This window comes from Argopecten irradians, chromosome 4 (assembly GCF_041381155.1).
Source record: "Argopecten irradians isolate NY chromosome 4, Ai_NY, whole genome shotgun sequence".
In the NCBI taxonomy this organism is placed as follows: Eukaryota; Metazoa; Mollusca; class Bivalvia; order Pectinida; family Pectinidae; genus Argopecten; species Argopecten irradians.
The window spans coordinates 24,277,145-24,303,045 of NC_091137.1; the positions used below are offsets into that span (position 1 = coordinate 24,277,145).

The window sequence follows — 25,901 nt, forward strand, 5'->3', positions numbered from 1 at the left end:
TTTCTTCAAAATTTGAACGATTTTGCCGAAAAATCGACCTTAGCCGCTCCACTAATATGTAATATCAATACCAAGGACACAATACGTATACCACGGACACAACACGTATAGTGATTATATAATATGAATAATATGAATAATAATTTATCACACGATGTTTAAAATAAACAAAGACATGCAATTCAGATATGGAGGTATGGAATACGATTAACAATACTTATACGATACAAGTGATATTACCATTACTCTGTATTGATTCAAACATATTTAAATCAACAAATGATTCAAGTTGCGAAATAATATGAAGGTAAGTTTCCTCGAATATACGTTGCTTTACAGTATTCTGTTTCTGTAACTTATCAAGTGTAGATTGTATATTCTTGTGTCTTTCTGATCGAAAGTTCCCAACATGGATCATAACTATATACAACGAGAGGTAACTCCGTCAGAGTTATAGTCACACAGTGGTAAACATTGACTTAAGTTTTGACTTAGTGAATCATATATGATGATTTTTGTAACGTCATCTTTGAATGGATAGTACTAAAATTAAGACAATTTTGGACTTAAGTCTATTTCATTATATTGGGCCCAGATACCATATGGCGATTTTCCACCTAACCTAAAACACAGTTCACATAAAATGTCAGTATTATGTGAGCGGGTGGGGTGTGTTGCTTGGTGTCTTCGGTGGCATGCTTCAGTAATATAGCACTATAAAGAGGATATGAGTTCCAATATACAAAGAGACAAAACACGGATATACCGCAGTCTCTCAAAAACGCATAGCACACTTCATACACGCTACACTACGCATACATGGGAGGCCGTTCTTACTTGACCCTGGCTGTTAAAAAGACGTTAATTTAATCAAATAAACAAACTGACTGGATATGTCCGTAGTAATAAAGGATTTTGAAACTTGAATGTATTTTTGTTATGGAGATATCACAAAGATAATCTTTTGAATTTTTTAAAATTTATTTTGGAAATAATTTTTTCTATGAAATCATTACGCTAATATCTCAACCAATCAGAAGCGACGTCACAAACGGTGACACCATTTTTGCCTTTATGAGCCGATAAAGTAAATTTTAAAGCCAACGAAATTGCTCGATGCAAGCAAAATTGAATTATTCCTTATTGAGCTAATAATAAGTTTTAAATATTCTAGTTCTGTCTAGCATCTTATCTTATATTCACCGCATGTAGGTATTAATATTTACAACAAACGCAAGACAGGACTTTTAATGTATATACTTATCATCTGGTGTGTATTTACAATTCCACACATTTGTACTTTACGTTTCACTTCTAAACAAGCAAATATTGACTTCGTTATTACACCAATCATCGTTTGATGTAAATATGAAATTTTGCAACAGCTGTAAATGTTATCATTAATGAAGATCACGGATTCACGGAAGGAATAACATTCTACTGATGCAAAACGTTTATACGTAATTTGTTTGGGGTCAGCAAATTAATTTTGCATGCAGAGTATGTACAACGTTAACTTTACTCACATAATTTTATGAATTAATAATCCTGCTGAATATGTGGTGTGGCAGGGGTATTCAAATCCATTTAACAAGATTATGTTTATTTGTATAAATTCCAGTCACCCAGGAATGAGTGGTGCCCAATACTTACACATTTCTTATGATAAAAAAAATCTGCTGCTATCTATACTGTCATATGCCCTCCCACCTTTTTTTTTATCGTGTTCGTTATTACCCCGGGTTGTGCAAATTTTAGTTCCAATGACTGAATAATGCCTCTTGTTGTATTCAGTTAAGTACATATTTGTGGTTATGAGAAAGCAGTCGATGTATCAGACATTACATGTCAGTCAGTCTGACTGGACACTTTGAACCAGATGAGTTATGGTATTGTATGTTCTATTTAAGTTTCTGTGTACAAAGAAAGAAAAGACTACGTACGTTCAACATTTATTTCAAGTTCACCGTGAAATACACACGAACCATCGATACATCATCCCTATTCCTATCATCATCATCACCGCCGCCGCCGCCGCCGCCGCCGTCGTCGTCAAACTTTGTTCCTATCATCATCATCACCGCCGCCGCCGCCGCCGCCGCCGTCGTCGTCAAACTTTGTTTCCTCCTGGTGGAGATGCAATATGAAATGTAAATTAAAAGAATAATTAGTAAGCCATTAGTCTTTGGTGCGAACTGTTAAATCACATAACAATCGCAATGAACCGAGTGGAGTTCAATAGGGATGTCTTTTTGGGAGAATCATCATTGACAGGGACATCCGTCGTTTCGCCCAACAAAGTTAAAGCAGATGCGAATAGTGCTGAAAGACAATGACCGAGTTCAGGTAGGGTTTATTGTGTCAAGGATAGCACTGGAATGACCATAGTTAGAGCAGTAGTGAACAGCACAAAATGCATCTTGCAATATCATAAATGACTGATGCTATAACAGCCTTCACTTATGGACTTCCGATGATATGTTGAGGGAAATGTATGTATGCTTTCTGATACGTGCCAATAGAAGGGAAGTTGACGTAAATTACTACTGCACAGTACCCTTATAAAATTGTGTTGCTTTTAATTCCAATACACGATAATTTCCAGTATTTACATTGGCAGTATTTGTCACCACATTCTAAGACAGGAAGTATTATACCTTTTGCGTGCGTTCTTTTATATAAGAATACCAACATTTATTGGGCTGTCCTTCTTCCATCCCTACCATATACAGCTATACAACACCAGTCGAACTGGAGAAGTTTTAAATTATGTTTTTATATACCCAGTGTGGCAGTCGTCATGAATTTCGAACCTAATCTTACTTAACACTATCACGGGATCGTTCCAAACCAGTTTCAGCCCAATATCACTCACGGAACTTAAAGAAGTAAGAAGAGATTTGAAACATGTCTTGTTCCAGAAAATTGGGATCGCAATCAAGTTACAAAATGGACACCGTACCTGCTATAGAAACGATTTTAGGCATCAATATAACAAAACTTAATAGTCTGCTTTTTCTTAACATTTCGACCAATTTTCTGCTCAAACTGGTCTGGGTTTTGTCCTCTAGCCGAGACACATCATAGTCTATAGAAGTGATCTTTTGTGTTTCTGCTGAGCGCTAAGTGGGACGACTGGTTTGCCTGTTGTCAGTATAATATGACCAGATGTGGTGTGCTGTTTTGTGTTTTTGGTTACATGATTCAGTGAGATAACATTTTTTAAAATATGGACACATCGTATACAGGGCATACCATCCTTACTTTACCTAACTGTTCACAGGAGATGTTAAGACTACACAAGCTAAATTAGTCAAATCAGTAAATTAAGTTTTGCAGTGTCATATTGAACAAGGCCAAATGTAATGCTGCCATTAGGAACACATACTGTTCTTGCTCATTTGGTAAAAGGAAATCCTGTCTTAATATGCAATTTATCATGTTTGGTTAATCATTTATTAACCTCTTGAATAAGAGCGTAGATGGGAATTTTAGAGGCAATTTTTTGGAGTCTTTCTTCTCTTTGACAGCACCGTTAGGTTGATAAAATTATGAAGTCTTTATCGATACATTACGCTACCTTCTAGTTTGTGCAAGGTAAGTAAATGATGTATCAAATGAGATATCTTCTGTTTGTCCGTGAATTATATCACGATAATTTTGTCTCCGATCGTGATAATTATCAAAATCATTTTCATATATTTTTCGTAAGTTTTATTTGCATATCGACGAGATATTTAACCCTACGCTTTTGACTCCAGGGTTTACTATCACTGTCATGAGGATATTTAACCCTACGCTTTAGACTCCAGGGTTTACTATCACTGTCATGAGTATATTAAACCGTGTAGATCGAAGATGGTAACATTGGGATCCAAATATGGCACATACAGCGGTGCATGTATAGGAAAAAAGGGTGCGTGAAGCATACCCGAGCAAAAGGTTCGTTGAGTGTAAAACTTCCGGCGCAATGTTTGGAAGTTATGGTTTAGAACAAAATATTTAATATCTACAAACGCAGAGATGGTTTACAACATAAAGTATACGAATCATTTGTTCATCGAAGCTGTTCAACGTGGCATGTCGGTTGATACCCCATTTTTCCGTGAAACCTATCATAACGACTTAAGCGATTCATTTTGAAATTTGAGGTACGAAAACTATGACAAAAAATAGGTCACAGTACAATACCTATATTTATATCGCGAAATCGGCGCCGGACAAAATCTTCCCCTTTTAACTCTTTCACCTTAGAAGCTCTCCTCCATTTTGATGGCAGTTAATGGACAAAGTTAAGTTATGTTCGACAGTATTTTGTACTAATAACACAATTAAATTCATTGAAATCGAGCTTCGAATGATAACATTGGTTTATTTTTGTATTCATATCGCAGTGTGATTTATTCTAATTTGCTTAAATGCCTACCCATTAGGTCATGGGAAACTAGGTTATGAACTAAAAATCGGAAGGCCTATAGTTGAATGGAGTACGGATTTTTTGACCCATTAATTTAGTATATGTAGCAGAGATTCCTACGTTAAGATAACTTCATATTGTCCTAACCGAGGGGGTCGCAAAATGTTGTAAAGTCTTAGGCTTTGCATGCATTCGGTCATCTGGATATCTGAACCCTCGATCTGATAAGGGCCGTGATATCAAAATATTCATGTGCAATAATATCTTAATATTTTAGGAACGAATCGTCAGGTATGGAATTTCTGATAGTTAGTAAGAATGGGGGTCGGTACGTCTTTCTACGAGTGATATGTTGCTGTCTCAGTGTTGTATATATAGCGCTGTACATGCTTATTTATACAATACATTTATACAATACATGTTGTGTTTTTCTATTTCTGACGGCGGAAAATTTTACATAAAAGTAAATTCTCTATCTTGGTTACAGTCCTAGATGTGCATATATTTGTCCTTGTACGTATAGCTCATAGATAATTGGTAACACGGTACCGGAGATCTAGAGATCACCGTACAGTACATATGGTTTCAAGGCTGTGTTCTCCTTCAGACTACGGCAGGGGTGTGTCTGTTCCGACCATTTGATTGGTGGACTATCTGAGTGCATGTACACAAGAGCCGTGACGTTACCAAAATAACATCTTGATAAACGTATCCATATCAAAATGAATTACATCACATGTATATAATTCTTAGTAAATGCACCACTGCATTTATTATCATAAACTGTTCGACACGTATTTTAAAAGTAGTATATCTCTACTTGTACTTACATACCGAATCCCGCCTGGGGCCCCACGGTTCGTTGGCTAGAATTGGAGCGTGTGTAAAATATCTGGAACCCTCCGTAAACATACCAAACACTGTTCAGCAGAGAACGAGTGAGGAACAAACCGACCCGTACTGGTCAGAGATCGCCATGGATACGGTTATAGGCACTAAGACAACGGATGGGTATGTATAGCACCACATACTCATTGTTGTTAGAAAGTTTATACACAAAGTGGAGTTTTTGTTATTTCTGACGTAAACAAAAACTCACCATTGCTCATCTTCTAACCAATAATCGGATGTTGTATAAAAAAGACAAATTAAGTAAGTAGGAGATACACAACATTATGAGGAATTCTCAAGATTAATAAGATATACTACATGCAGTTTCAATACTACTAACCAACGGATATGAGATAACGCACTGTCATGTTGGACACAAAATGGCTTAATTAGATTCAATTTAACCAACAGTTTTGGAGGAGGATAAATTCGCGTTAAATGATCTGAGATATTCAATTAGAATTAGAAATGTAAATGTATAAAACAGAAATAGTTTCAGCGATTTGGGCTGTAATCATATATGTTCACTGGAGAAGGTATTATATTATAATCTACAATTGTGTTGTGTATATGTCTCTTACTGGAATAAACAAAACAACGCAAAATACTACTTACAATTCATTGACATGCATGAGTAGGGATTCAATTTGACATTCAACTCACGTTGAACGTTTCATACATACACCGTATGCATGCATTAAGAGCATTGAATACCAAACATAAGTCATTAATTGTTATACACACACATGATGTCTAAGTACGTTAAACTCTCTCTTTTAGAAACTAATGATGATCCCCATTTAAACAGTAAACAAAACAGTCGTTTCTTTCAGTTTTCAATGAAATGATTTAAAAATGTTTTAAAAAGATTATTTTCCCGAAATTTGATAAAACTGACATTTGCTTAGAATGTTGTCGATACATTTTGAAGGTGTGGAAGCTAAGGTAAAGCCTTTTGAAATGATATAGGCCTAACGTGACGATTCATACATTATGTTATTTATTGCATGCATACATGGCTGTCAAGTATAATTATACATATGCATAACAGTCTCGCCAAGATAATAGAAGGATATTGTTTCAGTTGGAGATTGCCAGCATATATCTGTTGTGAAATATCTTTCAATATTTTTATTCACTTCTATATATTATATTTCGAAGAATAAAACATTTTGAATAAATAATGTAGTCTGATGTTGATGCAATTTAGTGCAGCCTCATCGATGTACGTATGTGTATATAGCGAGCGAGCCAAGCTAAAGGACTAGTTCCGTTTGTCTGAAGAACCGCGCTATAGAAGTAGTCTTGTTTACAATCTGTTTCATTCAACAATGTTTTGGGTCGTAGGTTATCTCAGATGAGAGTGACTAGAGGGTATATTTGGGGCAAATCATACACCTAAAATAGTAATTACGAAAACTAAAGCTTGCCAAGAAGTTGTATTTAACATATAATATTTACTATTGCTGAATTTGGTAAGTAATCATGATATTTAAATTCAACAACGTCGATCAAACAGATAATATTGTATCGTTTGCTTTAACGACTGTGGCATGTACCAATGGAATGTGGCTTTTAGTCATCTCTCCTGCATGGAGCCCAACGTGGCAGCAAAAATAGCAGCCAATGAATGAGGTGCATGCGTCACACCCCCGACATATTGTTAATAATATCCAAAAATCTCTCCCCCTGCCAACCAGCAAATCAAATTTAAAACAACGAATACATCAAAAACTCTATATTGTTTTATTTGAATTCAGTACAAGGCCAACGATAGCATTTTTCTATTATGATGACTTCAATAACTTTTACATTTCATTACAATATCAACTGTCATAATATTATTGTGAACACCCCGTTGAGTGCCCCTTGTCAAATTGCTGCAGACGCTTGGTGGATGTATGCAGGAAATACCAACAAAACATGTGTGCAGTTTTTGTGTGATTAAATTACAAGGACAACTCTACTTAAGCAATAACGAGTGCCAAATTTGATCGTTTATCTAACACGTTCTCACCTCGCTCACACAACGTAGAAAAACGTGACGGCTAGACTAAATATTACCCAAACATCACATTAATTTAAACTTATCTCCTTGTTTACATTGTCGTAATGACATGTAAGCAATGTTATCACATGCTGTTCTGTGGTATCGCCATGTTAAATGGTTGCTACCTTTCCATGAACCGTCCACAATCCTGATATCATGAAAACCAGGATAAGAGCCGGACGGTATTAATGGCTAATCACCCTGACCGATCCCTGGTGCAAAAACTTGACCTTTATCGCAAGCCCTGGTGCAAAAACTTGACCTTTATCGCAAGCTTTGGTTTGGTACATACCTACCTTACCTGTGTTGATTGTTTGTCCATTCGATTATTTTATGACGTAACTTTTTATAATCGCTTTCGTACTTTCTTAAATAATGATACATTCAAACATTTTTTTTTATATTTCTTTTATTTTTTTTCCAATTTATCATACATGTATTTACATTGAACATTATATCACTCATACTTACACAAACAAACAGAAAAAATAAATACACAAAGACACACATTCTTCTCACACATAAATAAGGTTTAACTTGAATAGATTTTTTATGTTTAATATGGAGATATAACACAAAAATCTGAGGGTACTCTCATCATAAACCGCTTTATTTAGAGTACACTCAGATTTTTGTGTTATATCTCCATAACATAAAATATCTATTCAAATTAATCCTTATAATTCAATTTACCGAAGATAATCTCTTCAATATTCAAAATTCATTTTTGGACTCTTTTGTCTATGAAATTATTACGCCATCATCTCAGCCAATCAGAAGCAACGGTATAAACGGCGACGCCATTTTTTCCTTTATGTGCTGATAAAGTAAATAAGCCAATGAAAATGCTCGTAACAAGCAAAATTGAATTATAGTCATATGAACAAAGCACTGTTCAAAAGACAACACTAAACTGCATTTTACAAAACATAACAATACACATTAGAAAAGCTTTTGGATTAAATTATATGATTTTAGTAAAAGGACTATGGTGGTAAACTACTTTACAAGAACTTAAAGCATTGTACATTTATAAATTGATAAAGAGTACATGACCGTTTACTTGAAGTAGATAAATGTACAATGTACAACTACTTCAGAGGAAATGGTCATGTACACTTTGTCAATTTATAAATGTACAACTAGTTCTACTTCAATCAGAAGTAGTAATTTGACGGCTCAAACGGGCCATCATACATTTGTGCTTTACCTGTACAGGAATTGAAATTGTGTAACGTTGATCTTCTGTGCATTGTTGAGAGAACACACCTTGAAATGTCCTTTACATATATCAATCTCGATATTTGATCCTTTGTTTTGTTAGATAGAATTTAAACAAACGTGCTGTCACGCTACTGATCCTAGCGTCTATGTAACTTTGACTTCTTTCAAACAAAAATGAGATGAGTCATCATTGACACTTAACCTGACAAATAATAGTTATTGTGATATTAGGCAAGTCTTATATAGTGGTACTGCACTTTTATTTTCTAAAAGACGCAAATGTCTGCAATTTCAAACAACACATCAATGTGACGTGTCAGATTTTGACCCGAAGTGGAATCCAATATACATTTCTTTTTCTTCGTCACATATATCAAACGATGTTTTAAAATTCATAAATTAAGAATAAATTTCTTGTGTGAATAAAGGAGTATATATGATAGGACCAGTATTTGGCCTTAATTTTGCAGGCCGAAAAATATTAACTCTGATACTCTCATACTTGCCATTCATATTAACTCTGATACTCTCATACTTGCCATTCATCAAAACATAACTTTTTATAACCATGTACACGATATTCTCCACCTATGACGTCAGCAAATTGATAATTTTCCTCTACTCGCCAAATTTTGCTAGAAATGCATCATCTTTAGGTTAGAAAAGGCCTGAAATGGATGTGGCCGCCACCTTGGAGCAACTTTATATTTTGCATGGACATGCGTAAATATACGATACACAACGTGTGAAAATCTCTTTCTGCTCCACGAAGGCGGCCACATTCGTTTTTAGAGGAAACCACTCAAAAAGTATGATTTTTCAAGGATTTTTGTGAAAAATGGCGGGAACCTGCATGTTGATGACGTCATAGTGAACATAATTGGCACATAAGGGATATTTTCGGGATGTCATGTGTTAGCAAATGTATTCAACTGTCATATGGCAAAATATGTTGTTCTTTACTGGAGAATTAATTTTGGGGCCATATTCGAGTCCTAACGTATTTTCTCTTTATAATTTGAGAAAATCAACTAAAAATCTAAGCCCATCTTGATCGCACATGTGCTTGTTTTGTACCGATGAAGTTAAAGTTAGAAATTGTACCGTGCCGCGATTTCCGTCGAACTCAATATCTAATTTGTAGAGGCAATAGAAAACTGATTTCGGCATGTTATGAATTACATATTTGAGTATTTTGACCATTGGATTCTCGGTATGTATAGTAAATAGATATTTTGTTTATTTTGCATTAGGATTAAGTTTACTGTGTAGTACATAAAATACCAATTACATGTACTTAATCTACGGGAAAATATTGTTTAAAGAGTGGATAGCTTTCAATATAAGTGGTCACACATAAAATTGACAATATCAACTACAAAAACTGTGAAATACAAGTATTAATTCTTGCTGCTTGTTGCATATTTCGAGATACAATTTCGAATCTCCGCTCCGGCGGTTACGCCGTCTGACACACGACGTCAACAATTTAAAAATGCTCGGAATTAAGTTAGCATGATTTTTCAACTCACTGAAAGAGAACAAAGACGTTGCCAAACGAATTTCTGTTTTACATAAAAGTTGTCGGTTATTTTCTGTAATTTTACAGCATATAAACAGTATCCCGATAGCTCAAGAAATAAGGGAGATATTGCGATTTTCTCAACACAGATATGAAAATGCGTAGAAATGCTTAGTTGGGAGTTAAGGGGTTAATACTTCGTACAATGCATATCAATCATCTTATTTCAAATTCATAAATATAAATGACTCTTTCTCTTCTCTTGCTCGGTCTCGTTTCCAGGAAAGACTAGTTGACTCATAATACAACATTGTTTATAACCGCATCGCTGTCGTTATATCCACGATTAGGTCGCTCACCAAAATAAATACGTAGTTGTTGTGTTTTGATGTTCATATTTCTTTTGCTTCAAAACATCTACACTTCTATTGCTAAAATAGGAAAGTGTTTACCCGACTCTGTATACAAATATAAATAAAGTAATTTCGACTATTTTCACATGAAATTGCTTGAAAATCATTACAAATATACAAATCGTCAGAAACTATTGACTTGACCCGTCAATAGTTTGTCTGTTGACCGATGAAGAAACGTGTTTTGCCTGTTGACTGATGATGCATGATGCATTCAAATCATGTTGTTAGTTTCACTTTCCATTTGAGAACTTTAGAAAGCATTACAATATAAATTCAGAAAAGTGTGTCACTGACAAATAAAAAAAAGCATGCAATATACACAAGCAAAAGGGTCACACTTGAAATACATGTGTGAAACGCATGCTTTTCATGCGAAATATTCATCACGTGAGATACGCATGTGCTTCATCCGTAAATTTCCACATACGTTAACTATGTGTAGCCACACATGTGAATCATATGTAGCACGCATGTTTATTATGTCATATACAATTCGTGCGTATCCATACGCATGTGTCGAATGAACCGAAAAGTGACATGCATGTTTTTCATATGTAAATCTATTTTCTCTCATGTTACATGTACTTAATTACGTGTATAAAATGCAAATTTAGGGCACAAATAATTTGTAATTCATATCCCCACGTCTAGACATTCTATTACCAGATAAAAGCTATAGAACCTCTGTAGAAATGTACTATGTAACACAATCAAAGTCCATTCATTTCAAATACAGTAAATATGTATAAACAAAAAAGATACAATTTAAAACAAACATTTTTATGAACCCTCTTTAACATCAATAACATTATTTAAATTGTCAGTCTATAACTGTAACACATTAAACTTTTCGCCTTTGTTAATTTCATCACTAGATTCACTATTAAAGTCTATATCCAACATGTTGTCTTCCAGTTGATATAAATGTTCAATCTTTCATTGTGGGACAATAACACTTTATCAACAAAAGCCTGTCTTCTTTTTCTAAAGTTGAATGGAGTACGTATTTTTTTACCAATTGGTTTAGTATAAGTAGCAGGGGCGGTACTACAAGACTTAATTTCATATGTGGATATATCTCTAAGGGACTGTCAGGGATAGGATTTTTTCATTGTGGGACACTAACACTTTATCAACAAAGGTTGGTTTCAAATTGCCTTCCCATGGTTTAGTTTTTGTATACTTTGATTTGTCCGTTACAGACCCGTGAGGGTGCCGAACCCACACATCAAGTCCCTCGGCGTGGATCATCTCTATCACATCGCCCTGGACACCTCCGACATCGACAAACTCGAGACTATCTTTGGGGATGTCAAGGTCAGTATTGACAGGGAGTTTATATAATCAGGGTACGGGATGGATAGGGTGTAACGTAAGGTAAGAGAGGATATCAATGTCAAGTAAGAAAAAGAAAAACAGTAAGAAAAGCAGGTCAAGATAATTCATGAGAATCAGCATAAATCAGAACAGAACATCACATCCCATACGATAGTTCAAGTATTAAAAAATAAAGAAAAAAAAGAATGAGCAAAGAAAATTTAGGAGAATCAACCAAAAATAAATCATAATATGGCAGTTCAAGCTTAAATGCAATAACCGAAAATTAAATCATGGTGTATGTATATGTTAAGTTAATGAAACCTTTTTGGTAATAGTCACTGCATTGAGGAAAAGCAAACACATCGTGTTCAGTTTTTATCAATGATTGATGATCATGTTGAGCGACTCCAGTGTTATACACTGGTTTGTCCAGTTCTGGTTTCCAGTTCGGTCGTGCTGGATTCGTAGATAATGTCAGATTTTAAATGCTCTACTGTCAGTCATTCATGGCTCCGATTTGGTACCAAATGATGTATGGACACAATAATAGATCCAATTTGTTGTTTTATTTTACAGTTCGTTTGTTTTGGGGGCCAACCGTCACGGATGGAAGGATTCGTGAAGTACATCAACAAGGAGCTAGGGATTGACGTTAATTGTCACTGTCCACAGAACTACGCGGCTGGGACTGACCGCTACTGTGTATACAAGGCAGGACCGGTCCTGTCAGTCAGCGTAAGTAACCATTATGCTTACCGGCGATGAAATGAAACAACGTGAAACAAAGAAAGAAGAACATTTCTTAGAACTAGTTCAAATTGTATAAATTTTTGGCTCATTCCAAAATTGTTGACGAAATCGAGTTGTTACCAGATTTTGTTGTTGTTGCCGTATCTCTGTTGTACAAATAGAATTATTCACCATATGAGAAGGTCGTGTACGTTCAGGTTTTGTTTACGGTATGCTTCTCTGTTACAGCATGGGATTGGGGTCCCTTCCCTTTCAATTGTATTCAACGAGGTTCTCAAACTCATGCATTATGCCAAATGTCGTGATGTCACGTTCTTCAGGATAGGAACTTGTGGTGGAATCGGTAAGTTTGAAATCTGAAATAGAGTAACCTCCCTTAGACTGTCAAAACGCTTATTCCATAGAAAAAAGTCGCCTTCATTGACCAATATATTATGTTAGTGTACTTACCTAAATACATATTACCCTAGAAATATACATGACTCATGTTCCTCTATGAAACAAACTAATGAAAGATTAACCCCGACCTTTTATGGCGTTATGCAGGTCTTGAACCAGGGAGTGTGGTTCTGACAGAGAAGGCAGTGGATGGAGAATTTTCAAATTTCTACAAAATGGTAAGCACTTTAATGACTTACGACTTGGTTCAATCCTGGATCACAGCTGACCTCACACTAACGCGTTTATTATACAGCGGTTTATAATAACTATAGTATATTGCAAGGTTCACCACAGAACACTTGTTTCCTCATTACGGAATATACTGTCGATTTTATTCGTCACAGACTTTAAAAATGATGCAAAAGATTTGCAAATTCAATTTTGCTTTTATGATAGAATTGCTATTTTTATGATACGGTTTGAGCTAAGGATAAGACTGCCGTAATTTGTTCTTTCCCCAACACCCTTCTTGCATCAAATGTGAAACAATATTAACGTCTACCAGACTTTCACCAACACTTGCTCTGTTCTGTATGTCGGTATTGTGGTTTTCGACATATAAAGCAATAGTACTTCTTTAAACCTACATAAATCTTCGCGACGACTGATTTCGCGTTTTTATGCCCAAAGACTTTTACACGGAGATTTGATTTCGCGATTGTACATGTAAAACGGTTTTCACTGGGCTTTGTTTTCGCAATTCCAATCGCTCGCGAAATATACAATAACATAAATAACACACTAAAATAAGTTGGTTTACAGTCATTAACTTTTCATCAGACTTATTTCAACTTTTGTATACAAAACCAGATATAATTCAATAGACATGTTATTGCACAAGGTATTTATGACAAAGTATATGTTTTAGTTTATCCTTGGGAAGAAGGTCGAGAGGCCAGCCATTGTTGACGAGGGTTTAGTCCGGGAGCTAGAGGCGTGTGCTCGGGAGGACGACGACTTCCGTACTGTTAGGGGAACCACGCTCTGTACAGAAGACTTCTACGAATGTAAGAGTTCATTGACGTACTTGTGAGTTAGTAAATGTGTGCAATATATAACTGATACTATGGTGATATCTACGAATGTAATCCGTACGCGTGACTTTATGAATTTGTTTTGATTTAATGGAAATATACAAATAACATCTTGAATTCTATTCAATAGGTCAGGCTCGACTTGACGGTGCTTTCTGTGATTTTAATGAAGAAGATAAGATGGCATTTATGAAAAAGTTGAAAGAAAATAATATCTGCAACATCGAAATGGAATCACTAGGTTTCCTGGCCTTATGTCGACATGCTGGAATCAAAGGTGAGAGGTCATTTATGCACGATACATTATTTTGTATAATAAAATGGCATGAATTTTTATTGTCTTAAATGGAAGATTTTCTACTGGGGTAAAGATGAAGGTAACCATTCCACGATGTAAAAAAGACACACCATTGTTATTTTGTATCGGAATGATTTTAATGTTTATGCTTCATCATAAGGATCTCTGATGACAAAAACACGCATCAATTTGGAAATTCATGGTGTTATACAGATAAATTGTTGATTTAGTGTGCATCCGGACTTTTGATGTATCTGCGTAAAAATTAATCCATTATCTGAAAAAATGTACAAATGTATTTATATGATAGGTGCTGTGGCGTGCGTGACCTTACTGGACCGTCTGGAGGAGGACTACATCTCTGTTGATATCCCCAAACTCAAACAATGGCAGACCCGCGCTCAGGTGTTAATCCTCCGGTTCATCAAGAAAAAGTTAGGCATGGAATGCAGCTAATATCATCGTTTACATTGCTACCCATAAATGTTTGTACAGTCAACGTGAGAGTAGCGTTTAAACATTACTTATTGATACTTCTACATAATACTTACATCGTATGTACAAAAACCTGATCTAGTCATGGCGTTAATGAGGAAGTTTGATGTTCTAAAGAAGACTATTCGTTTATAATATCACTTGAATTGATTTGATGAAGTAATGTTTAGCGTAAAATAAAGAAGATATTTTCTTCACATCGGAACGTCACACAATGTTAAAATATTTCTAGTTTATCATACACAATCGGTAACATAGGTATATACAAACTACGATTGTATGTTAGCTATTTTACATAAGCATTAAAACTAAATGATGATACAAAATAACTGTGGAAATAGTTGTAAATACAATGTTGTGATCTTCAGGTATATATACAGCACCTCAGGTATATTGTGATCATTCATTATGTGCAAATGGGTCCAATACAAACCGAAAATGTTATCAAAGTGTTAACGTTTGTCTGAAAAATGATGCTATGGATTAAGTTTGGTGCTGGACACACAAAGATTTGCTTTGACTGATCATCATGTTTTTACCACCAATTAAGTTTTGTGTATTCAGTTTTATATTCCCATGTAATAGAAAGTCATGTCTTCAGGTGGACAGTGATGTGACCATACGACTTAACGATGGCGTAACAAAAATGGCTGACACCATTTAATGTATTTTTTAATGGTTTTGAAAATTCGGGCTTTATATTTAGTATCTTCAATGTTGATTTCATATGAAAATCATGTTGAACAATGCTTGCGAAAATAGCTAAAATGTTTGTTTGTAAACGGAGTAACAATCCTGTATGGTCACAGTCATTTTGGTGTATTCTGTCTTTGCTTATTACCCTTGGGAAATTATCCCAGACGCGGGAAGACATCAATTGTGACGTCATTATTTTATGAGCAACAATTACGTCGTTTTCTCTGAAAATCATGACGTAGCGTGCAGTACCTACCTGCAAGGGTAGATATTTATGTAATATGCAATTCGGTATAATACATTGGCTTCTAGCCTGGGTCAGGCATTGCATTCTTGTTAAGATAAAATGCGATATCTTTATAAAGTTGAACCTCGGTAATTCGACCTCTTATAACCTCTAATACTTGGTTAACTTAAATGTGTTATAATGTCATCGCAGACTTCGAGTTCTGAAGATTTTACTGTATATTGAATCAGTCTCGAGTATTTAAACTTTTGCTGGTATTATCCTTTATTGTTGGCAGTATATGATGTGTTTTATATATCACACGCTATTGTGTAAAAATAGCTGATCTGGTGCTTATTTCTCGAAACAAACACATGTCAAAATGTTCGACACAAGTTACATAAGGAGAAAAATGATTTGACCTAAGTCAGCGCTTTAATTAGTTTCGAGAAATCGGAACCTGGGGTTATTGTATTATTGGACTATATTATAGTTTATCACAAGCACTTACATTAAATTGTGTTTAAACATTAGTTCACCATTGTTTTGTACATTATACTACATAACCTACATTTTGTTGGTCCACCTTAGGTTTTAAGCAGTGATCTCGATGATTGGTGTTTGTAATTAATATAGACAAATATTGGACAATTTAATAAACATTCGTTGTCATTTTATGCTATTTCTCGTCTATGGAGGAATGAAATCTCTCATATTACTATTCCATATGAGTTGTTATAAAGACATAAAAAAATACTAATTAAGTGTCGCTAGAAAACTATAGTTAGGTTAATACAAAAATGTTACGAGACTTACTAGTTTTATGTAGTCTTACTGAAGAATTGTTACGCAAATGGCATGGCCTACTGCAACCAAGTACTTAGCAACACGTATCTAGGAGGTGGCAGAATAAATCGTTGATATAAAATACATTTTTGCCTTCATAGATAAACGGCCATATACAAAAAGACCTTTAAACATGAATTTAATAACGAAAGTTTAAATGGAAGAAAAAGTAATAACTTTTTAATGATTTGTTGTGCATGTTGCGAGATTTGGATGCTTATTCTCTTGATTAAAAAAAACAATATCCATGGAATCTTTATATAGAGTTTGAGTTTTGGTAATTAAACCATTTTTATTAGGTCACAGCATTGTGTGTAACGGCCAATTTCATTCAAATGCCATATTTTTGTCGGTGATGACACAGATGCTTAGTCGCCGTTTAATAGTTAAATGGATATGTGAATGGCAACTGATAATTCACCACAATATATTTGTATTATTGTTTGATATGTTATTTTGGATGTACATTTTATTTCTCAGTGCGATAATAAATTACATGATGAAAGTGGATATAAGCTGTTGGTTATTAATGTTACTCTAGTGTTTTCAAAACATCGATGCAACGTTCAATATCATTATGATGATTTATTTAATTCCTTAATACCTTTTCCCATCATACAACGCATGATTTCTACAGAAAATTTTATTCTCTCATTCCTACAGGAAATATTTATTTATATATTTTATCACTCTAAAACCCACAATGTCAGAGTGTTTATTTACCTAATTAACATTCATGTTAATATATTCGACATCGATACGGTCATGGCCGAATCTTACCACCATCACTTCACCGCTATTTCTTGTTGTGTATAACAACATTGATGTATAATTCTATATTTACTGGGAGGTCACGTAGAGCAAGAAAAGTTGAAGTTATCTCCCTCTAACCTCTCAATGGATCCATGCAAACAAAAAACAAACAACCAGTTCAAATGTAATGTGCTTTAGTTGTGAAGATCAAATACATAATTCACTGAGTGCCGATAGCATTAACAATGATTTTGATCGGTCTATGTTTCGTGGTAGAAATTCCTACTCTATCATGACTTTACAAATATCACACACATCTCATGTTATAGCAGTGTTTTGACATGAACATAGTATTTGAGTGCTGTTTTGCGCGATGCGTGATGAATCTGTTTTTACTGTATAGCGTTTAATTTCGATGGTCCATATTTCCCGGTTCGTTAACTAACGGAACTTAATTAACGAGTGCACCAATTTAATCGTGACAACAATAGTAATGATATCTTTGCAATTAATTAATAATCGCTTGAGAGCAGTATCATTGTGGATAAGGTACACAATTTTACCTCCATAATTTTAGTAAGATTTCATATACTTGTATTTTGCTAGTGGTTTGAATTTACGTATTCAGAAAAATCTCGAATATAGGAAAATAAACCCCCCGCTAAATTTACTCGCTATACAGTAGTTAGACTTATGCTATACTAATTTCAATGAGGTAATTTTCATGATCCTCAACATAAGTAATTGATGTCATAAAGTAAAATACAAAATGTATTACGATTATACCATGATATTAATGAGTGCGTACTAGTGTCTTAACGACAACACTGATGTAGCTATTTGCATATAAAATGGTAAAAATCTACTACCTGTACACACGTTCATTCGTCCTGCATTCTGTCTTCGTTAATGACACACACACACACTCTGAATTAATGTATAACAAGCCCTTAGTAGGGTCAGAAAATCTACTTCCTTAGACATTTAATTGTCCATTTGTCATGTCTATAACACTTAATATGCTGATAACTTTGCGAGTGTTTTATTTTTGCGAAAATAACTAGATTTGCAAAATCGCACAAAAAGATCCTATATTTGTATTAATATGTTGCACTTACGATATATATCCAAAGTTTACAGATGCTCATGACTGTAAGAATATTTTATTTAGATAATTTTTAAAGTTACTCTGCAATAAGGAAAATTAGAAGAAAAATCTTAGACATACATATAGCACATGATAAAAATCAATACGCATAAATTGCAAACGAAGTTTTAAAGAATTTTCGCAAAAACGCACATCGCAAAAATATCGCAATATGCTATATGATTAGGATGCTTACACATCAGTATTGTCGTTTTAAAGCATTAAAATAGCTCTCCGATCTAATTATGCATACTCTTCACTATAGGAAAACAGCACCCTAATGAAATTTAGATCTTAATTATACACAATGTTGTTGAAGATCAGATAGGACCCAAAAAGAGGTAATCTTCAGATGACCCCAGTAATTACCATACAAAAATTGCTTCAGCCAACTACAATCTATTGTTTACAATGTTATAGACTGTGGTCTTACTATCTATTTCGTTAACAATAAACGACGGAACAATGATTTGTTAACTAACATTGTCTTTAAAAGCCAAACATTGTCTTATTTGTGAATGCGCGTCCATCACAAGTAAAACAAGTGATTTTATATTATTTGTTTTGTTAACTAGACATACACTTATAAGAGTAAACACCAATTATTGTGTAAATGATCAGTATATGTGATGCTCTGTCGGCGATGGAGCATCTTTTACATAAGGTAGTACATAAGTAAGTTACATATTAATATCAGACTGGTCATACAGATGTATCTAGACCAACACCACCTTGACTACATATTCATCCCTTTATTCATCACCATTTTCCAGTTTCATACTGTAAACCAATACTTTTTCGAGTGCTGTTTATTTTTGACAGTAGATGTACGAATTGATATACACCTCAGTATATTGATATGGATTGGATTATTTCAATTTACGAAATTAAATCTTCGCGTAGCAAACTTGATTTGAAATAAAAATCGCAAAAAGTTTAAGCAGCAAATGAAAGTTGTATTACAGTACATTTTGTATATTGCAATCGGTCATCATCTGACGCAGTGCTTTACTAAATACGCATTCACCTACTTGCATCCAAATGGCGTTATATCTCTTATAATACAGGACGAATATTATTTCCGATAGAACTTTGATATTTCACTTTTATTGCTGAGGATGGCAATGTACATTTATTAAAACAACCGAGTTAAAAATCTGGACCACCATCTCCCATATAAACGTAGAATTAAAATGTTTAATCACATTAACCGCCGTTATCATTACGTCACACGACAGGAAGATCCTGTCATGGCTTTAAGAACTGGAAAGCCGGAAACGGGAGTTTGACTTTAGTTGCTGGAAAATAAATCTGTGATAATTCAATTTCCAAAATGATCGGAAAAGTGCAGGTGTAAACTACGGAAGACTATAGTATACCTAACAAATGCATGTCACATAGACGCGCGCGTTTTTGTAACAAGAAAATACCGGAACCGGAAATCTCAACAGTGCATTGTGACGTTAGACAACTAATATAACCAATCGTTAAGATCATGATCACTTTTGTCAAACCACATAGATGAACTGGATAAAAGACTGGTATTATTGTATTGTTAAATGTAATAAATGAGTAATTTCTTTCTTCTTTATAAAACTGTCTTAGAAAAACAACAATGCTTATTTAGAATATTTAGCAACACAGCGAATGTCAATACACAGCATTTACGAAGTTATCGTCTTCATGGATTTTTTTCTACCGATTTTTTTCTCGTATCATTGGGTCCTGCAGGTCCAGACCATCCTCATACAAATCTCTCATCCTTATTGCTATTACCAATACACTTTTCTAGAAGCCATTAACACCTCTTAATTACGTGCACACTTTATGACGTCATTCGATGTCGCAAGCTGCATTCATTACAAAAGAGCACGTCCGCTCAACTTAACTATCGTCTGAGGGTCTATCCATCACACTGTAGTATAAGGAGGTAGGACTACCGTATAAATATATCTGTATTGGAGACGGCAGTCCTATTCTGTTGATTGTTTTATATACAATTCATAAAACAACAATCAATAATAAAGCGAGAATGACTATTGATATTTGACGTTTTATGTAAACTATTATCATTAAGCGTTTTGATGACGTTTATCTTTTTTTTTACTTTGATCAAGTTTACATTATTTTTGTATATGTATATAAAACAAACTAATGTTAATGTGATGGTTGGATTTCGCAACAATTGCTCTGAAGGATATTTCCATGATGATGTAAATTTTGCTTGTTTTTAGATGTGAAATAAAATACATGTTTGTGTAGTGAAAAGTGCGAATAAGAAGCTAGTTTCCTGGCTGCTTTCTTTGACGACGAATAAGGTGTTTGGAGGTGGTTCGTTGAGGTACTGTTGATTTACTTGATGATGGTAAAATAAGGTTTGGTGTTATATGTGTTAACGGATAAATAATTGATTTTTGTTCTATAATAGCGGATAGCATATTGGATTCATTTCCATAATACAGTCATGGTTTCAATGGTTTCATTTCAAAGGTAAGCAAAAAAAATGGTTTCGTTGTTTGATTTTTTGTGGTACAGAGGAGGAGTCTGTGGTAAAGAATAAATCGTAGCATCGTCAAAACCCCGCTACGTTAAATGTTACACTTATCACATTAGCATAGCATGGAACAATCATTCGTGAGCCTCCGACGATAAAGTGATACGTTTTAGTTTCTGTGGTATTGGTATTCTTCTGGTTTGACTTTTCCATGAGTAAAAAGAGCACCTGTTTGTTTTGCAATAAACATTGACGTTAATTGCTCTTGTGTGTTAGCGGAAATCAGATTTACAAAAACCGGTAACAGATGACGTCGGTTGGTCAGAACAGTACCATACTGTCATTAGAACGATTCCATAATGTCATCAGAACAATACCATACTGTCATCAGAACAATTCCATACTGTCATCAGAACAATACCATACTGTCATCAGAACAATTCCATATTGTCATCAGAACAATATCATACTGTCATCAGAACAATTCCATATTGTCATCAGAACAATACCATACTGTCATCAGAACAATTCCATACTGTCATCAGAAAAATACCATACTGTCATTAGAACAATTCCATACTGTCATCAGAACAATACCATACTGTCATCAGAACAATTCCATACTGTCATCAGAACAATACCATACTGTCATCAGAACAATTTCATACTGTCATCAGAACAATACTTTAATGTCATCAGAACGATTTCATATTGTCATCAGAACAATACCATACTGTAATCAGAACGATTCCATACTGTCATCAGAACAATACCATACTGTCATCTGAACAATACCATATTGTCATCAGAACAATACCATACTGTCATTAGAACAATTCCATACTGTCATTAGAACAATTCCATACTGTCATCAGAACAATACCACACTGTCATCAGAACAATTCCATACTGTCATCAGAACAACACCATACTGTCATCAGAACAATTCCATACTGTCATCAGAACAATTCCATACTGTCATCTGAACAATACCATACTGTCATCAGAACAACACCATACTGTCATCAGAACAATTCCATACTGTCATTAGAACAATTCCATACTGTCATCAGAGCAATACCATACTGTCAACAGAACAATACCATACTGTCATTAGAACAATTCCATACTATCATTAGAACAATACCATACTGTCATCAGAACGATTCCATACTGTCATCAGCACAATACCATACTGTCATTAGAATAATTCCATACTGTCATTAGAACAATTCCATACTGTCATCAGAAAAATACCATACTGTCATTTTGATATGCCAAAAAACTTTAGTGACATGCGAATGTATAGTGGCTTTATCATATGCATACAAAATTAATCAGTTGTATAATTGTTATTTGTCTTGGGTAGTATTTATTGAACAAATATTATGTGCGTATGCAAAAACTAAAAAAGGACGTCTCTTTAATGCAAGATCGATCGCAGTGGATATGCATTTGGATCACGAAGAGAACGTGCAGTACCAACTCTACCTCCTCTCTTGTATGTGTGTATTGATCGTGCTTGGAGAGCAAGCTCTATGTTATTATTGCTTTACCAAAGTTTTATTAAAGATAGATAGCAAACATTCTATCGTTGGAAATCTCATGAGGATTAATACACAGGAAAGTTTTGAATTTACCCAAACAATCGCTATATCTGTAAAGGGAGGGACTTAGTAATGTTCTATTAGAATACAACACAGCCCTATTACCATAAACTATCGCCCACGCATCTTGTCTTCATCTGATTTCGAAACCGAAAACTATGTTGTAACAACGATTCTGATTGGTTTAGCAGCCTACGCCTACACATTGACGTCATCGAGTGCAAAAAGCCAGTCAATCGATATTTTTCGACTTCCTTCTTTCCCACGTATTTATCATACGTTATTGTTCTTCCACGGCTCAGCAGAAAAAAAACCAAACGCAGGGTGTAAATAACTTGTACTGTTCATTTCCTAGGACGGTTCCTTATGTAATAAACCGCATGTGACCTTACTACGCTCAAATTTCACTTAAACTTCCTGCTTTTAATTGAAGAGTTTTCTTCTTAGTTCTCAACGTGCTGATACCAAAGTTTCCATATTTCTATGAAGATCGAATAGTTTATTCGTTATTTTAGGAGAATTATTCAGTTGTACTGAATAGCAGGCGCAATAAGCTTTACAGTATATGTAACGTTATATGGTTCATTCCATAATTTTATCACTTTTTGAATTTTCGTTTTGCATCGAGAAGCCCTTCGATGTTAATTTTTATGACATCATATAATCTAGAAGTATCAGTTGTAAAATGAATACTTTTAAAATTAGTAAATATTTCAATGTTGGTTTATTTATTCTACTAATTGATTGTCTAATTAAAACGTGTAAATAATAATTAATAGTTGTATGATGAATGATTGAGTGCTGTCAGGAGTAGAATTCGATGTTTGTAGGATGGGCACTTTCAATACGGTTTTTCTCTTGTAGTATATACTACAGCTGGATTTTAGAATAATTATGTGGATATATATGACATTACTAATAGAAACTGTTTCATTGATTCATCGAAATGCTTACCTCAATAATCGCACACTCACTTCCATGGCTGTCTACCTTGCTAATTTACTAACTACTCTACACAATACCACTAAATGCATAGTTAAGCCACAGTGTACCAGTCCTGATTAAAAGCGCGTGCACGGGTGTAATAATTATATCAAATATGTTTTGTTTGATTGACATTCTAACCCCCTATATTTAAAAATGGACTATACTTATTAATTGAGAAGCATAGTTCATTCTTAAATCGGGTGACAAGAGCAACGATAATTTCACTTCACCTTTTACCGGAAGAGTTATCATAAAGTTTTCTTTGGCAACCAATCCTAAATTATGACTGATTATTCATTTACATTGTAGTTGTTTACCGAAATTGCACTTAGAGACTTTGTAACCATTTCACCAAAGCTGAATGCTTTTCAAATCCTGTAATGTCTGATGAACAGGTACTTCCGGTTCCTAGAATTTACAAAAAGGTGTACACTTCCGGTTCCTTGGATTTATAAAAACGTATACACTTCCGGTGTAAGAGTTAGTGATACCGTTGTGTCATTGGAAGACATTCGCCAACGTGCTGGCTCTCTCTCGCTATCTCTCTCTTTCGCTTTCGCAACCGTATCCATAGTATTATTACCGTTACCATGGTGATAACACAATGAGAAAATATTACACATTAATTGCATAGAACTGCACTGAGTTGACAGACTTGTAGTCATCATAATGGTATTTATAGATACAAAGCTCGTGTTTTTTTTCTGAGTCATAGTTTGTCAGGACTAACCGCCCCGGTGCTGCAAACGCCAGGCACCTTGGATTTGTCAGTCCATCCTTGGCTGTAAGAACCTCCCAGAAGCGACCGTTCCGTGCTAGCAAATACACAGTTGAGTTACATATCACAAGGATATTCCCATCCCCGTCCATACACATCCCTTGTAAGGTCACAAAGCTTTCATTCATGAGTTTGAAATCATTTTGTTTGAAAGTTCTTAACCCTCGTCCTTCGAATGAGAATATTTTGATGCAGCTGTTACCGGAATCCGATATAATAATATGTTTTTCCTTGTCGAAGCACACGAAGTAAGGATAATCAAACTCATAATGATCACTTCCATACTCTCCGAATCCATGAATCACGGAACCGTCCTTCCGGAACACCGTCACACAATGTTTACAGATGTCCGTCACCGCCAGGTCGCCATCTTTAGAAATGTCAAGGCCATAAGGGATATCGAAAATCTCGTTGTCCCCAATTATCTGCACTAGCTGACCCTGGAGAGAAAATATCTTCACGCATGCGTTTACACTGTCTGTTAAGGCCACATGTCCGTCTGTTGTCATGGCGACACACATAGGAAAATTGATCTGGTCCACCTTGCATCCCCGGGTCCCAAAATTTGATTTAAAGATTCCTTCGCTTGTGAAAATCTGTATCCGATGATTGTCTGTATCAGCTATAACGATGTCGCCTGCAAAAGAAAGCATTTCCCCGGGGATGAAACCACCTTCGATAACATTGGTCTACTGGTATATGTCTGAATTAACGGTATCGTCTACATACATGTTATATGGTCATAGGGGGCTTCCTGAATCACTCCCAATATCAACATTTATCACATTACTACAGGATGTTCTACAAGATCGATATATCTAATTACGGACTTCTATGAAAATTCAGTAATCTTCTTGCATACAAAAACGTGCAAAGCGTTTTGGGATAGGTTTCAATCCCTTGACGGTAAACAATCCGATCTTTAACTAATTTCCTTGCCATAGTCTTAAGGCATATAAACGACGGATCACTACTCCTCTGGTTCACTTCCCTCCATTGACCCTATTTTCCCTTGGGTGCCACTGTTTCATTTCCCTACACTAACACTTTTGGCCTATGGATCCCTCTTTTTCCTCTCCCTCTAATGGCCCCTCTGCCCCTTGGCGCGCCATAAGCCTCATTTAACTCCCCTCCACCGACCCCCTTTTCCAATGGCACACTATCTGCAGACACAATCAGTGTCGGAGCAGTTCATTTGCCTTGTAATCTCATTACTTCGATCATCACGTGACCTGTTTGAAATCGCACTGAGACTGTCTACTAGTATGTCTCAGCTCGATTAACTTAATATAATTTACATCAATATTAACACATTTTCCAATAAATTGCGTAACGATACATGCGAACCAATTTGCATTCATTAAGCTGTAAAATTGATATAAATACAAAATGTGCTGTTATTTCTCTGTCAGCTAAGTTATGCTTTGAAACAAAATAAAATCAAGATCACGAATTTTTCAGTTATTTATCTTAACTTCAACTTCTAAATGTTTTTTAAAAAATAATTAC

General features: G+C 34.9%; 2 protein-coding genes across 2 annotated transcripts in view; one reads left to right on the top strand and one right to left on the bottom strand.

Annotated features, from left to right (window-relative positions):
• The first annotated feature begins 5,235 nt into the window (after positions 1–5,235).
• On the top strand, positions 5,236–16,926 carry LOC138321063 (uridine phosphorylase 1-like). The gene is made up of 8 exons (XM_069264472.1): positions 5,236–5,428; positions 11,723–11,837; positions 12,417–12,575; positions 12,819–12,933; positions 13,137–13,207; positions 13,900–14,038; positions 14,196–14,342; positions 14,674–16,926. Exons 1-8 carry the CDS (start codon positions 5,394–5,396, stop codon positions 14,817–14,819), a joined length of 927 nt encoding a protein of 308 aa, XP_069120573.1. The 5' UTR covers positions 5,236–5,393; the 3' UTR covers positions 14,820–16,926.
• A 630-nt stretch (positions 16,927–17,556) lies between these two features.
• LOC138321064 (tripartite motif-containing protein 2-like) overlaps positions 17,557–25,901 on the bottom strand; it is a 34,776-nt gene continuing 26,431 nt past the window's right edge. The window contains exon 3 of the mRNA XM_069264473.1: positions 17,557–25,029. Coding sequence (XP_069120574.1) covers positions 24,230–25,029 — 800 coding nt within the window. The 3' untranslated portion in view covers positions 17,557–24,229. The remainder of the gene's footprint in view (positions 25,030–25,901) is intronic.

Coding starts and splice junctions, on each gene's coding strand:
- LOC138321063 (XM_069264472.1), top strand. CDS start 5,394: ATGGATACGGTTATAGGCACTAAGACAACGGATGG. Junction 11,838..12,416: donor CTATCTTTGGGGATGTCAAG/GTCAGTATTGAC, acceptor TTTATTTTACAG/TTCGTTTGTTTTGGGGGCCA. Junction 13,208..13,899: donor TTTCAAATTTCTACAAAATG/GTAAGCACTTTA, acceptor TATATGTTTTAG/TTTATCCTTGGGAAGAAGGT.